The sequence below is a fragment of the Macrobrachium rosenbergii genome, chromosome 51 (genome assembly GCF_040412425.1).
Source record: "Macrobrachium rosenbergii isolate ZJJX-2024 chromosome 51, ASM4041242v1, whole genome shotgun sequence".
NCBI classification, from domain to species: domain Eukaryota; kingdom Metazoa; phylum Arthropoda; class Malacostraca; order Decapoda; family Palaemonidae; genus Macrobrachium; species Macrobrachium rosenbergii.
In genome coordinates this window covers 24,170,930-24,188,221 of record NC_089791.1, presented here as the reverse complement: position 1 = coordinate 24,188,221, position 17,292 = coordinate 24,170,930, and the positions used below count along the sequence as shown (strand labels likewise).

The 17,292-nt window shown below is 36.5% G+C and overlaps 1 protein-coding gene and 2 long non-coding RNA genes across 5 annotated transcripts in view; 2 read left to right on the top strand and 1 right to left on the bottom strand.

The window, feature by feature from the left end:
• The first annotated feature begins 1,173 nt into the window (after window positions 1-1,173).
• Window positions 1,174-16,627, top strand: LOC136833223 (uncharacterized). The gene is made up of 3 exons (XR_010851381.1): window positions 1,174-4,071; window positions 4,182-4,289; window positions 15,528-16,627. It is a non-coding gene; the product is annotated as an uncharacterized lncRNA (long non-coding RNA).
• On the top strand, window positions 6,446-10,155 carry LOC136833224 (uncharacterized). The gene is made up of 3 exons (XR_010851382.1): window positions 6,446-6,831; window positions 9,322-9,477; window positions 9,585-10,155. It is a non-coding gene; the product is annotated as an uncharacterized lncRNA (long non-coding RNA).
• Window positions 7,264-17,292, bottom strand: part of holn1 (CD2 antigen cytoplasmic tail-binding protein 2 homolog holn1) — a 46,688-nt gene continuing 36,659 nt past the window's right edge. For all 3 annotated transcript variants that reach the window (XM_067095096.1, XM_067095097.1, XM_067095094.1), the window contains exons 6-7: window positions 14,757-14,898; window positions 7,264-9,036 (exon numbers count right to left, since the gene is read on the bottom strand). In XM_067095096.1, coding sequence (XP_066951197.1) covers window positions 8,849-9,036; window positions 14,757-14,898 — 330 coding nt within the window. In that variant the 3' untranslated portion in view covers window positions 7,264-8,848. The remainder of the gene's footprint in view (window positions 9,037-14,756; window positions 14,899-17,292) is intronic.

Sequence of the window (17,292 nt, the reverse complement as noted above, 5' to 3'; positions counted from 1 at the left end):
CTTCACAGGCTGTGATACAGTGTCAGCCTTCGGAGCAAGGGCAAGAAGACCGCCTGGCAGACATGGAACATCTTTCCAGAGGCCTCCACTGTGTTCTCCAAACTGAGTCACTACCCTCTCAGAGTGGGAAGAGAGTGACCTGAAGGTCCTGGAGAGGTTTGTCATACTTATGTATGAAAGATCCAGCACTGCTGGCACTGTGGATGAGGCTAGACTTGATATGTTTGCCAGAAAACAAAGGGCATATGAGGCCATGCCACCAACCAGGGGAGCTCTCCTCCAACACACCAAGCGTGCTGCGTACCAGGCTGGTTGTGTGGGGCAGGCCACCCAGTGTCAGCCACAGCCAGAGAACCCTGCTGAGTGGGGATGGCAAAAGTCTGGTGAAGCATGGCAAGTCCTTCTGACAACCAACTCGCCCTTAGCCAAGAGTTGCCAACAGCTTACCAAATGTGGATGCAAAGCAGGCTGTCGGAAAGGTGCAAGTGCTACAAGATTGGGCCTTCCCTGCACAGCTCTGTGCACTTGCAAATGTGAAGTCTAGATAACATTGCCCTCTCTTCAGTAGATAATTCAGCTTGAGCATCCAACGTGTCATGCTATGCCTACCTTCTTATCCTCGAATTTTTCAAAGGTGTAGGTTGAGAGACCTATACATAGATTGGTTGCGCTTTAGTCCTGTATTTCTCTTTTCACCATTATGGTTACAGTCTTAGACACAATGTTGTATGTGACCATACCATTACTATTTCAGTTGAAAATAGCATATTAGTTAAACTGTCTGATCACATGAATATACCCATTAAATAAAAAACAGTTGGTTCCTGGTTTACAAGACGCTGTGATAGAAAAAAAAACTTTTATGGCAACCATTTTGTACGCCATCTTGGTTACAATTCATTTAGTAAGGGTTTTCAATAAAATGTGTGGTATGGAACATTTTTATAACCTAAAAGTCGAGGTTTAAAAAACTGGCATATTCCATCCAATAGATGCTCCCAAACCAGTGAAGTTTATAGATGGCGGCTCATTTTGAAAATAGCCGCCATCTTGATTTTCAGGTGGTACAGTGCCCTTTTCTAAGAGAGCGTAGTCTTAGGAATGTTTGTGCCAAATTTCATGCTTGTTTCACTATCTGAACGATTTTTACAGCAATCTGCTGCACTATAAGGCTTGCAAAGCTTCTATATGAATCATTTCAAGAAGCTTTTATGGCAGTTTGATCTTCAAGATAGATTAATGTGATTCATGCGGTGCCTAGATATATCATACATGCTAGACCCAAATGACTAGTAGCAATGACTTTAGTCTCTTTCATTCTGTTCACTCACCAGCGTAGGTTTTAGGTAGATTTGGCAATACCCATAGCTAGCTCTCGATTGGCTGAAATCAATATTTCTGATTTTGTAGGTTTACTGTGTTAGCGATGCAAACTGTTTCTTCAGTAGTACATCTGAATGGTTATACAGTACAGTATATGCAAAGAACCCTCACACCTTATTTAGATCATAAACATGCCAATTTTATTGATAATTTAACTACAAGCACACGAATGGCAAGCTTGTAACAAACAGTCCACTCAGGTCAAATGCAGTCAAACGATGGGGTTGAAATAATGATTTTTTATCCCGTAGGTAAATAAAGACATCTGTTATGTGGGTGTGAATAGAGGGTATTTTAATAATTTCTTGCTTGTAAATTACGACTAGGTTATCATTCAAAACTGTGATATACAGTCGACCCCTGCCTATTCGCGAACTTACCTGTTCGCAACTTGCTTATTTCTGTATGAAACATATACTTTATACACATTATTTGCAGAAAATTCGCCTATTCGCTGTATTTTTTTCACAGAAATATTCACAAATTACTGTCTATGAGGCTGCCTGGGAGGTGAATGAGACAGCCACTGCCGTATTGGCTGAAAGGTGGGGAATTTATAGTTAATACAACCCTGTATGGCAGGGGGGGGGTTGGTTCCATCAGTGCATCTCATGCATTACTTAAGGTTCTTTGCAGCATCCCTTTGGCCCCTAGCTGCAAACTCATTCATTCTTTCTTCCATCTTACTTTCCACCCTCTCCTAACAACTGATTCATAGTGAAGCTGCGAGGTTTTCCTCATATTACACCTTTCAGTTCTTTTTACTGTCAATTTCCATTTCAGTGCTGAATGACCTCACAGGTACCAGCTTTTGGCCTTTGGCCTAAATTCTATATTCTGTCTACCAGTTAAATCATGGTTTGATGGCAATGTATATTCAGAATGCTTTGCATATTTATATAATTTTTTCTTGAGTTACAAATCATTTTAAGAGCTCAGTGACAGGGCAATTTCGAGACTATTTTGTTGAATAACTTATCAAAAACAAAAGTTTGAAATCCCACTAAGTTCCAGTCATCCTTATAGACATACATATATATATTTTTTCATTGTTGGGCCTTAAAACAACACTTGGACAGAATGAATAAATAAAAAGTTATAAAAAGTTATTTTGATTGAAATGGAATGAATGTGTGCTTAAAAGATAGCCAGTAAAATAAAATATCTGGCAGATCAGTAGCATAGGCCTAGCTTCATTAGTCCGTGCTTCATGTTATAGCGGTACACAATAGTAAAGGTTATTTTTCAGTTTATGGACGTAGATATTACTTTGATATCGGAATCAAGTTATGTTTTATATGCATGCAATGAAACTGTACATGGATGAAAGTTTGAATAGGAATGTATCATGATTTGAATAGTTTGAGAGTACATATGTAGAGGTCTGTGTAGTCTGTGCTCACGTGTACCTTTGCTTACAAGATAAAAATCATAATTGTTGGAAGCTCAATGTTTGTTTGTGTTTGATCTGAGATGACCGTTTGACACAAGCTCATCTTTCCTGTTTGTTGGCATGTTATTGATACAAATCAGCATGTTTATGATTTATATAAGAAGGGGTAAGGGTTTTTTGTAAATGTAAACATTCAAATATGTTACTGAACAAATGTTTAATCCTTAAGGGACAGGCTAATTATATATAATGCACACCCTCAGACCAGGCAAACTTCAAGGTTAGCCAGTTTAAGAAAAAAACATCATTGGAAAAAGGGAGATATGCAAATGCACATGTTGTAAGAAGAAAATTCTAAAAGATTTTTCCCACCTTCCACTGGAAGTTGAAGGTGACTATTTACAACCCTAAGTGGAGCCTCTTTTACAAAACACTCTTAAATTTTACCAAGTTATACATGTTTTTCTAATAATTTGTTTTTTGTAAAATTATAATTACAACTCACACAATATCATAACAGATAAGAACTAAAATCAGTAACAAATTCTGAGCATATTTTTTGGAAAATATTTATGTAAATTTACTGAGATCAGGAAATGCAGTAACTTTTTTTGGATTTATACATGTTTTTTCTAATATTTCTTTGCAAAATTTACTACTATAACTGACATCATATAAAAGATAAGAACTAAAACTAACAATAATCCCTGGATATATTTATGAGCAAATAAATAAAAAGATATCAGAGAGAGAGGAGCAAGATGTTCACCCTCCAAGTCAAGAACAATACTAAAGCTCCCAAGACGACCACGATCAAGCTGAACTGAATTCTTTAGATGCCATAATTCATTTATGGATCACTGAAGTATGGGAAACTCTTTCCCGCTCAATACAGACAAATCGTATGGTGCGTAATATTAATCCTCCTCAGAGGGGATCCTTCCACCACCCAAAACCTGTTTTCGATCATCTATTGAGGGGATCCATCCACTAGGGGTTAATATTTATCAGAGTAAGCCAACAATATCGGAAACAATGTCAGCCAATCACCTGCCACCCATATGCATGTGCCACATCTTCATCCAAGGTTGGACAGATGAAATGAAACAGATTACAGTATATGTAGCACACTTCACCATCTCATGTCATTAATATTGAGGAGAGCCCTCAACTATACCATGCAAGGGCTATCATGTTTTTCCTACAGAGGACCAGGGACAAGAGCAACACCTACAGACTGTTCCTCTCCCATGGCCAGGTGAAGAAGCTGTTCAGAACTTGTTCTGTTAGCTAAGGTAGGTGATTTTCAGGACTGATAGTAATGTAATAGTGAAAAAAAACAGGTGAGAACACACAATTAATGCTGTTTTTAAATCTGATTTAGAACCTTTATCTATTTTACCAGGAAGTTGTTCTGTCTCCAGGTTGGCTTTGTTAGCGATCTGCACCAAGGATTCTGTTGGCTTTTAGAAGGGACATCCAGACTCATTCTGTCTGCAGCACAAATTAAGAGGTCAGCTAGCTAGATGCTAATTTTTGTAGATCAAAGATTAATCAGCTTAAACCTTAAATGCCGACTGGATGTATCATACGTCGACTAAAATTGTCTGTTGGTTGCCGAGTGGACATACCGTACGTCAACTACAAAAAATTTCAACCTTCGGTCAACTTTGACTCGACCGAAATGGTCGAAAAACGCAATTGTAAGCTAAAACTCTTACATTCTAGTAATATTCAATCATTTACCTTAATTTTGCAACAAATTGGAAGTCTCTAGCACAATATTTCGATTTATGGTGAATTTTTGAAAAAACTTTTTCCTTACGTCCACGCGGTAACTCGGCCGAAAATTTCAGAAATTCTTTGGTCATTTTGTCGTAATGTTTGCACCGGTTTATATTAGTCGTTACATAAAGTTTTACATATGGAAATGTGCGCAATTTCATGCAGAATACAACAGAAAATAACTCATGGTTATAGCTTCTATCAGTTTTGAAATTTTTCCATATAAATCACGATAAGTGCCAAAATTTCAACCTTTGGTCAATTTAACTCGACCGAAATGGTCGAAAAACGCAATTGTAAGCTAAAACTCTTACATTCTAGTATTATTCAGTCATGTACCTTCATTTTGCAACAAATTGGAAGTCTCTAGCACAATATTTCGATTTATGGTGAATTTTTGAAAAAACTTTTCCTTTACGCCCACGCACGTAACTCTGCCGAACGCCCTCAGAAATTCTTTCACACCTTGTCGTAATGTTTGCACCAGTTTATATTAGTCGTTACATAAAGTTTTATATATGGAAATGTGCGCAATTTCATGTAGAATACAACTGAAAATAAATCATGGTTGTAGCTTGTATCAGTTTTGAAATATTTCCATATAAATCAACGTAAGTGCCAAAATTTCAACCTTCGGTCAACTTTAACTCGACTGAAATGGTCGAAAATGCAATTGTAAGCTAAAACTCTTACACTCTAGTAATATTCAATCATGTACAATCATTTTGCAACAAACTGGAAGTTTCTAGCAAAATATTTCGATTTATGGTGAATTTTTTGAAAAAACCTTTTTCCTTACGCCCTCGCGTAACTCTGCCAACATCTCGGAAATTCTTTCGTCACTTTGTCGTAATGTTTGCACCGTTTTATATTAGTCATTACATAAAGTTTTATATATGAAAATGTGCACAATTTCATGTAGAATACAACAGAAAATAACTCATGGTTGTATCTTTTATCAGTTTTGAAAAATTTTCATATAAATCATAATGTGCCAAAATTTCAACCTTCGGTCAACTTTAACTCAACCAAAATGATCGAAAACGCAATTGTAAGCTAAAACTCTTACAACCTAGTAATATTCAATCATGTACCTTCATTTTGCAACAAACTGGAAGTCTCTAGCACAATATTTCGATTTATGGTGAATTTTTGAAAAAAACTTTTTCCTTACGTTCTCGCGGTAACTCTGCCGAACATCTCAGAAATTTTTTCGTCACTGTCGTAATGTTTGCACCGTTTTATATTAGTCGTTATATAAAGTTTTATATATGAAAATGTGTACAATTTCATGTAGAATACAACAAAAAATAACTCATGGTTGTAGCTTTTATCAGTTTTGAAATATTTTCATATAAATCACGATAAATAGAACAAATTCTACTTTCGGTCAACTTTAACTCGACCGAAATGGTCGAAAACTGCAATTGTAAGCTAAAACACTTACAGTCTAGTAATATTAAATCAATTACCTTCATTTTGCAACAAACGGGAGTCTCTAGCACAATATTTCGATTTATGGTGAATTTTTTAAAAAAACTATTTTTTATGTCCGCGCGTTACGAATTCATGCATCATTTTGTGATAATATTTTCTGTGTTGCTTTGATCGTTTTACAATTTGTTCTATACCAAAATCATTGCAATTTAGTGTACAATACAAAAAAAAATGTTAGCTTTAACTGCTTTTGCTGTAGCGCTATTTGTATACAATTATATATGAAATTTTTTTTTGCGCTGTCATATATTTCAATATTTATATATGATAATATTTTTTTCATTTCTGATGGTTGCATACTAAACTTCAGGCAATGACAAAAAAAAAGGAGCCAAAAATGAACTCTTAATTTTAAAAACTAAGCGTGCCATGATTTTTAAAAACTTTTTTTCCGCTTCGGCGCTAACTCCCGAACGCCGCCGGCATACGACAGACTCTTTTGTAAATAGAGGCTCGGCGTTAGAGGGTTAATCTTTAAGGTTGCTTAGATGGTATTTAGTTTACAGGTATTTTCAATGGGAATGTCTTAATCCTTTGGATTCTCAGTCCATAAGAGGGGTGTAGCAGATGATGCATACTGTATTTGAGTGCAATGATTACAACCTCATCCATTATTTTTGATATTCAGGGTTCCTGAACTCTGGAGTTTAGGGTAATACTCTGTTTTAATAATACTGTAATTTTATCATTTCAAGCTCTATGCAGATTGCATGACTCAAGGGCTTTGATAACTTTCTTCTACCCAGTTGGGATCCAGGCAATATAAGCAACAGGTTTTTTGTGAAATGAATGTTATCTAAATAAATTTTCATACAAACCCATCACTTAGGCATTTTCCTCCTCCCTACCCCACAGTCTTGCTGTCAGAGCTCTAACAAAGAATGAGACTGGTCTAACAGCCAGGCAACAATGGATTTGCTATGCACACATTTTACTGGGAAAATTAGTTGACAAGCAAAATGGACACCCAAGTGATGGGTTTGTATGGTTTTTTAATTAAATGTTACATTAGTTTTATATCAGACAAAATTTTATAATTTTTAATTGAAACAAAAAAATTTCATTTTATTTTAAGACCAAATAATGTGTAATTTTTAACTGCCATGAGGTTTTAAAAAACCACATGGCCAAGATACACCCTAATACTATTTATGATAATTACAATAAATGAAATGGATGGTTTAATGGTAAAAACACTCAGTATGTAGTAGTTTTATCTTTAATTAAATAAATTTAATAATATTTACTAAAGATAATAAAAAGATACTCTTGACTCAAACATTTTTGCTGCAGGAAATACTACATTGTATTTCAATACATTGGAAACCAACAATGCTTGAGTGTATCACTACTTGGCTTACATGAAGAGAGAAAAAATATCTTTCACAGCCCTGAAAAATAATTAGGTCCTATAAGAGTATGCTTGGCACATCCCTTTATATTTCAGTCCTCCAAAAGTTACTGTACAATTAAGCTGAATACACAATAACAAACCTTCCCTAAGTTGCCGTATTTTGTTAAAAAAGTGATATGTTTCAGATTTTGCTTGCAACAGTAATTACAAGCAATTATTTAACCTTGCAGAAGATATAATTTAAAATACACTGATAGAACATGGAACATGAGACCATGGAGAGCACACTGATTGAACATTTAGTGTCCATGCATTCATAAATGGAGAAGACTCCAGTGCTTTTCAAAGGGTAAATATTAACCAATGCTAACAAGCATTAGTCGCTAAAATTTTTTAGATTTCAGCAGTACCAAAATGGAACCTACTTTTGTCATTTCACCATTTAATGACAAACAATAATACACAGCTGGTATTTTATTTAATGATGATCAACATACATCTGAAATAATCTACAGCCATTATACTGTAAATCCTACATCTATTTAATCTTACCATCTACATTAAATGTCAAGATCCAATATAAACTGAGATGAAAGCAACATATCTATTCTTACCAACTGAACTTTACTAGTATCATGAAATCCTTTAACTACATACTATATGACTACTTTTACACTTGAGTTTACTATATACTGCAAAACTCTCCTCTATGAATTCTAAAATATGGGTGAAATTTGTAACCTACGTGACTTTTTTTTTTTTTTTTGTAAATAACGAACAAGATGTTTTGCTTATATCTCCATTAATTTTTTTTTTCCACCAACGCCTAAGTTAGTTATTATCACTGAATTAAAATAATATTAAATCCAAGTACAATAACCATTCCTTATAGGTTAAGAGAGAATTAAGGCATTGCTCCTCTAACAAAGACCACATGCAGGCCACAAAATTTTATATCCATTTTAACTTAGATTTCCTAACACATTTGTGTAGGGCACAACCTCTTGGATTTACAGCCTACTTAAGGTTATGGCTGCATGAGACATACCTTCCTACAACCACTGTCCTATACAAGAGTATCACCATAGTGGTTATGCACTCTGACATACAGAATTTCACTTGGACTTCATTGCATATGTGTCAATAATTTTTAAGAAAAGACCACAAGTACGTAAAAAAAAATCAGTACTGTAATATATAGTATGTAAAAAAAATTTAGTACTGTAATATATAATTAACTTAATACTGTACAATAACAGACACTGCTAGAAGTACCCGAGAACTGGTGAATTTAAAGACTTGTATTTAATCTTCCAAAAATATAAGTAATCTATAAATAGTATTATAAATAATGCAGAAGAAAGGAAAACACAATTTTCCTCAGTACATTATAGACAGCATCTTATCATAGAAAAACCGGGTTGAGATCACTACTGCTACGCATAAAGCTCGAAGTCGATACGCTTTGTTGAATACCACTGTCCATTTTGTTTGGATTTCCTAACATATGCTCCTTTCTCGAAATAGCCAGAGTCTTGCCACTGCAGCATCTTCTCATTTGTGAATGGTCCATATATCTCCTCTGTATCCTCATTTTTCCATCGAAGTTCCCACATAATCGCATCTTAAAAAGAAACAAATAAAAAAGTGAATACTGTACATGCTAGTGAGCTGGAAGACCAAATGTTTCAAAGGAGAGAAAAAAACTGATTTTTGCTTACAATGAGTGACTTGGAGATAAAAGGTTTTATACAAATTCATTAATGAGATAAATACCACGTTACAGTCCTCTATGATCACTAGACTCACAGTCCACATTTTACACAGATGAGCATAGCCGTGATAAAAGTTTCATTTGTGTGTTTTGCCTCTCAATATTGTTTTCCACTGATTCTGTCTCCTCCTCCAGTGTTGTTGAAAGATTGATGAACCCTCCACAGCACTCGAGTTGAATCCTGTACAGTATTACCTTGAAGACCTCTTCTGCAAGTTCAATTGCCCATGAATGGACTCCGATTTGGCCACTTTGCCATTTATGAAGAGGTGTCTCCACCCCCTTTTCCAGGTAAGAAAGCAAGTTTGGGTCTCCCCGTTCTGCTGAAGGTAGTTTGGATAGGCCTAGGAGCTGTCTGATCCATCTGACAAATTCAGTGAATCCTTTCTCCTCCTCAGGGACTTTGAACTGAGAGGGACCATCAGCTCCATCTATATCAAGGGGGTCCTTCGCTTCCTCCACTCTGGCATCCCTTCCAGAGAAGGTATAGCAAGCTGCTGGATGGAGGGTTGGGGCACTGAGTTGTTGGACCCTCTGCTGTTAGAGCCTGTCCTTGTTCCTGTCTGTGGGATGCACCTCTCGCAGGACATGCTGTGGAGTGGACTGGTCCTGCCCGTCACTACTGTCCTGACAGTTGGTACTTGGAGGACTGCTGACCGGAAGGGGGAGACAACTTGTACTTATTCTTGCTGGACCCACTATGTCTTCTGCTTTACCTGCTCTGGGACCATGGCAGGGTAACTCTGCCAGTGGAATGACTAATGGAGTTGCCTATCCTCTACGGTGAGGGGATAAGCCAACGTTGCTTGCTTGTGATCTGCTCCACCTCCTTGAGTTGCTCTGTCTTGCCATTCTGCTGCTGCTACAGGATGAGATGCGTCTACCGCTGTTCCCTGACAATGATCTCTGTCTCTTGATGTAGCAACGAGGGATGACAGGATGCTGACAGAACCAACGATAAAGAGACCAAAGCAATAGAGGTAACAGCAACAAAGCTGCAATGCAACCAGAACCTGCTGGATCAATGTCGTCTCTACATCAGCTAGGAAAATCTGAGCCTGTTCCTCCATAAATAACTACATCTTTGAGTTGGATGCTGACACCAGTATCAAATATAGTCTTACTTGACCTATCAAGAGTTGGTGCCCAAGAAGTTTTGTTTATAATGGATAGTTTCCTACAGTAACTTAAGTTGTCAAAGACATACCAGCCATGGTTAGGGGCACCTTTGATAGACCGAGTGGGTAGGTGAGCTGCAGACTGGAGCGTGGCAGCTTCAAGTTCTAATCAGTTTGCAATGCTCATCCCTTGCTAGTTACAGGACTCTTCTTGATGGCAACCCTCACAGATAGGGCAAAAATAAGTCTTTTGTAAGACTAGTCACTGAACAATGTTAATTCTCTATTGGCAGGGACCTTTTACTGTTATCAGACCTGTACACAACTTACCTGGGAACCCTTTGTTTAGAACCCACTTTACTTCAGTTACTGTTCACCACTTGTCAGTTACAGCATTTAACTGTGAGGCATCAAGCAAATACTTGGATGGCTGTTAATGTATTTAGTAATCAGGATATGTCAGATTAACTTGGGAGGAAGATAAGTTCTGTATTCTTACAATACATCCTATTCCATCCACAGCTCCGACACAGTCTCAAAATTTCTACATCTATCTCATGTGTTTGTTGATTTGTTACTCCATATTTCTGGAATAAATTACTACAAACGCTTTGCTGTACTCCCTTGGGTATATCAAAGCCTTGAGTAAACCTGAGCAGGACCAGGTGTCGTTCCCCTTCAGTTGCTTTGGTCTCTCCATCATTGGTTTTGTCAGAATCCTGTCTTTCCTCGTTGCTACATCAAGAAACAAGAGATCAGTGTCAGGGAACAGCAGTAGGAGCATCTCATCCCATAACAGCAGCAGAGTGGCAAAACGGAGCAACTTGAGGAGGTGGAGCAGATCACGAGCGAGCAGCATTGGCGCGTCCCCCTCACCGTAGAGAATAGGCAACTCCGTTAATCATTCCACCGTCAGAGTTACCCTCTCACGGTCCCAGAGCAGGTCAAGCATAAGACAGTGGGTCCGGCGAGAATAAGTACAAGAGATGAAACTAGGAGACTTCTAAGTGAAGGGGGGTCTCTTAAGTCAAAGGACACTGTTCTGAATCCACTAGCTCAAACTTGAGAGATTGAAATGGGCAACTATCAAAACAATTGATTTGATGCTTCTATAGCACTTACCTATGAAATTAGTAAAGCCTCAGTGTTGCCACTGTGCATCCTAAAGTCCACTGGTTGCTACAAGACAGTAGGAACATCCTTTTTTAACATCTTTTAACAGTCATATGGAGGCTCTATCCCAACCACAAGTGCAGGTTTGGTCACTAAAGCAAGCCTTTGAAGACTTGATCCTTAGTGTGGGCAGAGCAGCAGGGATAGTCACTGGAACAAGGATGACCACCAGTTCCAGAACGCTCTGGAGGCACAGTCACGATCACAATGGAGTTACTTTAGCAGAAACTAATGCTACAGCATATTTGGTCACCAAAGTAGGAAATGCCACTTTTGCCAAAGCATTTGTGTGTAAAGAAAGGATCAGACAGCTGATCAGTCACCTTGGAAGCTTAAACATGAATGCTGGTGAGGGGCTATGACCAAAGTGTGTGTGGTCACTGTATCAAGAATGGTTAAATGTATTGAAGGAGCCAAAAGATATCATCATTAACTGAGCAGCAGCTATTACTGGAAGCTTAATCCCATAAACAGGAGTGGGCAATGCTGGAAAAATACACCACTGCCAAAGGAACATCTCCATACAGGACAGGGCACCATAAGAATGGGACTGGACCAACTGTTAAGTTGAAGCAGGAAGCCACAAGGCTGAATTTCAAAGGATCTATAAAATATAAAAACAATAAATTGTGGTAAAACTTCATCACAACACAAGAAAATAGTCTCTCTTGTGAATATGAAGTTGTGCTAGCATGAAAGGCACAAAAGGAGCAAGCCATGGTCTGGGTGACTAAATGAAAAAGGAGAGGAGGCATAAGAAGCTCAGGCTGACGTGGAACGAGATAAGGTATCCATTTCATGAGCATAAGTGGACAAATGGAAAATCCTCCATTTAATATAAGAGGGCAGGCAAAGGCTGCCCACAGACACGTGTCACAGGAAGACAAACCCATGCCCAGGAATATCACAGAACAAGCCAATTTATCACTTGAACATGGCCAAACAACTGAGCAAGCAAAGTAAACTACTAGGTCCTACATGGGTGAGCAGGCAATGGCCTGTGCAGGTACAGGTAAAGAGCAGCAAGAACTGATCCATCACAAACTAGCAGGTAGCAACTGGAAACAGCAGGAGTTGAACTTTCAGAGCTTAGTGGGTAGCAATTCAGGCAGGTGCAGATGAATGGACAGTGAAAGATGAACCATCAAAAACAGAAAGGCAAGAACCCAGGAAGGTGCAGGTAAAGAAGAAGCAATAGTCAAACCTTCACAGGTAGACTTGTAACAGACTAGAAAATCTGGTAACTACAGGCTGGACGGAGACATGAACACATCAATAGCATGCATAAAAACCTCTTCCTCAATAACAACACCCTCCAGTGAGTAACAATAGTACAAGATATAGGGGGATGCCAGCCTAGTAATACATATACAATAAATACACTGAAATTCAAAAGTAATATAACATTACACAATAAATACACCGAAATTCAAAAGTAATATAACATTACACAACAGTAATATAATATAAGCTTCAAACTTCCTTAATACTTTACAAATACACTATATGGTAACAAATTAATAAAAGCATAAAATACAAAATTACAGTAAATTCTCACACTATATAAGAGGTACCATTTAGCAAACTAAAATCAGTATTGTAAGCACTGAACAATTAGCAAGTAACAACAACAATCTAATATTTATACAATTAGCAAGTAACAACAACAATCTAATATTTATAAGTAAAACTTTTAATTAAGAATACCTTGAAAACTTGAATTGTATACTTATGACAAGAAGTATTCAGATTTTTACTTCTTTACCCTACTCACTTACCAGGGACTAGAGTCTAGAAATGTTTGAATCAAGGTTGCTCAACAGTTATTGCAACAGTAACCAGTGGTTAATCTATAGCTCCTCTCATTTCAATTTCATATTTTTTATGTTTGGAAACTACTTGCACTAGAAGCAGCCAGTGTGAATTCAGAATAATTTACAAACCTAAGGACAATAAAAATTTCACTGATATCAAAGAAATTGAATGCTGATTATAAAGTTCCATAAAAACTTTAAAATCAATAAGGGTTGTCCTACACTGCAATTTTGCCAATGCATTGACTCATAAATATTGGTTATCTGCTCATTCAGGCTAACAGTTCAATAATTTCATAATTATTTGCTGTACTGAGCTCTCTATTGTGTATATGTCTGTTTTATGAATGACTTATGAACAGCTTGTGAACTTAATAAGCTAATGGATACTACTCTTGTTTACTTCCAACTTTATTAGATAATATAATAGACTTAAAAAGTAAGATCTGAGGACCAACTGAATTAACCAGAGAGGTGTTATAACAACTGTTATGCTGCGTCCACACGATTGAGCTTTGTTCGACGAACTTTGTCCGGTGTGACGTCAGAAGCGGGCAAACTTCTGACTTTGCTCGCTGTTTCTCCGCTTCTGACGTCACACCGGACAAAGTTCGTCGAACAAAGCTCGATCGTGTGGACGCAGCTTTAGATTTTTCAGTCAACGTGCACATTATTAATCATATCTGATAATCATAAAATGTACAGAATTATTTTGGGTTTAAAATAATTCATTTGGATCTTTCATCCATTCAAATATAAGTAACAATAAAAATTAGGCAATTTTCTTATAGCAACCTAATTGGTGCTGATGTAATCCAAATAAACCTTTAAAGATGATAATAATCTGTTACTATATGTAAAATAAAAAATATATAAATTTCTTATTAAGTAATTAAAGACTGACAAAAGACTTAATGACTATTCCCTGGTTCATCATCATAAAAATGTTTTGTCAGCCTTTCTTTGTGGGGTTAGGCTTATAATAGATCTTGTCATTTCTTCTCTGTCCAGTGGTGTTTCTGCCTGGACTCCCACCTGGTCTAGGTCCTCATCTGTCCCCTGAAAAATGTTCAGTCCATGGCTAACAGTTACCACTGTCTTTCTGGAGATGTTCACTTGGCAGCCAGTGACTGTTGTCATGTAACCCAAGTACTTCCTGCTCAACGCATAGTCCTAACCTGCTTGTGTCCAACAACAAATACTAGGCTCTGTATTCACCCAGTTATCAGCTCTGAGTGAACACAGTATCATGATAAAGGTAGGAGAGGAAAAGGCTGAAACATTTGTAATTAAAATGGAAATGAACTTGACAAGAAAGCCAATGAAACAAACTTGAGAGGGCTGCTGTCGCTTGGCAGACTCACAGAGTGAGGTGATTGGCTGCAGACTGCAATGGAGTCATTTATATGACTGTTATGAACATCATGTTTCATTTATAACTATGAAATACTGTGTATAACTTTACCTAGTTTTGTAGGTGCCTTTTTTCCATCGCTTGCTTTGCTAGTCTCACTCTCTTCCTTACTACCCTTTTTGTCCACATCTTTATCTTCCTCTGCAAACATATCCATCTCTGGCTCAGCTGGTGGTGCACTAGCTTTCTGTACCTACAAAAAAATGGAGTAAGAATAAATATACAGCTTTATTGAAAAAACAAAGCAGCATAGAGCATAACTTCACCAAAGCCACTTAAATATGTACCTGGGTATGAAGTGATGAAACCCCCATAAATTCTTATATTAGTGTCTGTGTAAACACATGCAGTAAAGGTAAAAGAATATAGATACGAAAGACGGTACGAAATAAAAACATTGCAGTTATTATAGAAATTACAAAATACCATGAGTAACTGACAAACAAGAATAAAGAAGCCTGTCAAAAAGGCATCTACAATATGAATGCAGACCTAGACTTATGACCAGGCTGAGGGGTAAGGCCTTTTTGAACAGTAACCTTCCCAACCATGTTGGTACCACTGCCAGATTTTTACAAGAAAAAACATAATGATAATGTAAAAGCAAGGACTAAGGTAGACTGCAATGTCCAGAGAATGACAGATACATGGTTAATATCAACAACGTTACTCTTCCATCATACTGCCCAATTCCCTAATGGGTAGAACGGATGGTAGTAAGAAGCACATTTAAGCTTATACATTCAGTATCATATTAATGTACTAATTTAAAATATAATTTTTTTTATCCCAACGATTATAATGTTTTACTTTTCTTTTCAGATAATTACTCTCATTATGCCAATGTAATGAGATGAAACACCACTGAAAGAGGAGGAGCCAAAAGTATTGGGTAAAGAATCAAGTAAATTATAACATTTACTGAAAAACAATAAACATCTAGTACCACTTGCAAGTAAGATGGAAAGCAGTCAGGGAAACAATGCCTGCTCGTATAACTGGATTTGGAACAAAGTTGTGAGTCAAGTTTTCAGTCAACACCAGACCATGCATTTACCACACCTTGTCAACTATTTAAATTTAGAGTAAATGAGGACAAGTGGTACAATAAAAACATGGACAATGATGAACTACATTAAGATAAAGAAAATTTAGTTTTCTTCCTCATCACAATGCTTGCTTTAATATGTGTACAATGGCAGCAGGAACGCTCAAGCAATGACTAAGGCCACTTCACATATAAAATATATGATAATACCATCATCTGATACTGACTATGGACCATAAAAGCTTGCAATATGATAGAATGGTAAAAGAATTCATCAGTTTCCTTCCAGCTAGCACTGTCTATCATTGTCCCAGCTATTACCATAATTTATCAACTTCACCCCTTTCTAACTGCCCATGTATAACCTTGATGTATGTAATTTGTTGTAATAAAATTTATATGTTGTATTACTCTTCTCTTCTCCTGTCTATGCAAACTATTTTCCCCCATCCTTTAATTGGTTTTTATTTTGCTGTACTTTCAGTATATTATAGAATAAGTCTTAGTATATCACAATCTACAATATTTTGGCATATACTTTACTTAGAAAATTACTATCAATGATTAATAACAATTTCTAAAAATGAGCCCACTTTCTATGTACCATTGTGTATTAGCATTAAGAGATCTTAAGAATTCTTGGCCATTAAATATAGAACTGACACTGAATAAATTACTATTATTCGGGACAGCAGACCATCAATAAATCTGTCTCTGTCTATATCTGGCATCAATATGATTATTAATTAAGAATTATTATTAACAGAAATATAAATGCAAATTAGTAATATTAGAACTATAATAAGGCCTCACAGGGATACCTATTTTGTCTACATAATTTATAAACGAATTTGAAAGGAAAAATATACCTGATATCAACTTTTGACCTATCTGCAAAGTTACTTTTACTATGTAGTTACTACTAAAATCAACTACCAGAAATTAAAGTATGCAGTCTGTATGAAATAAGAAAAATTATAACTGGCTTCATCTACAGGCAAAATCATGCACCATTTCTGATTTTTTTTTTCTGATAATTGCTAACACAAGGAAAGTATCTGGAGTAGTGATTATCTTTAATGGTTGTAATCAATTTTACCTTCAATTTGGGAAATTGTTCAATATGAATACCATATGCCTAAGAGCGACTCTGTATATATTAAGAGGTACTATTATTAACATGATTTACTATATTTTCTACATTTAAGTATTTGTCTAAATTTAAAGGTAAAGCTAAAATACTAATTCATCACTATCCTGCATAAATGTGTTTGAATAGGTTAGTTTCATATTGGAAATAATGTGTTGGTGTGAATGTTAGTACAATAGCTGAAGAATGAGAGAATGGAGAATGGATTTCCATGAAACTTAGCAGATGTTATCATTAGGTTATCTTCTCAAGCCCAACTTTAGAGATATCAAGTGTGAACTGAGATGGTTTCCATAGTAATAAATCAACTTTCACCTGATTTTTTCCCACCCAAAAAATTTACTCTTGAGAAGGCCTCATGATAAGTTTGCAAAGTTTCACCAAATTTT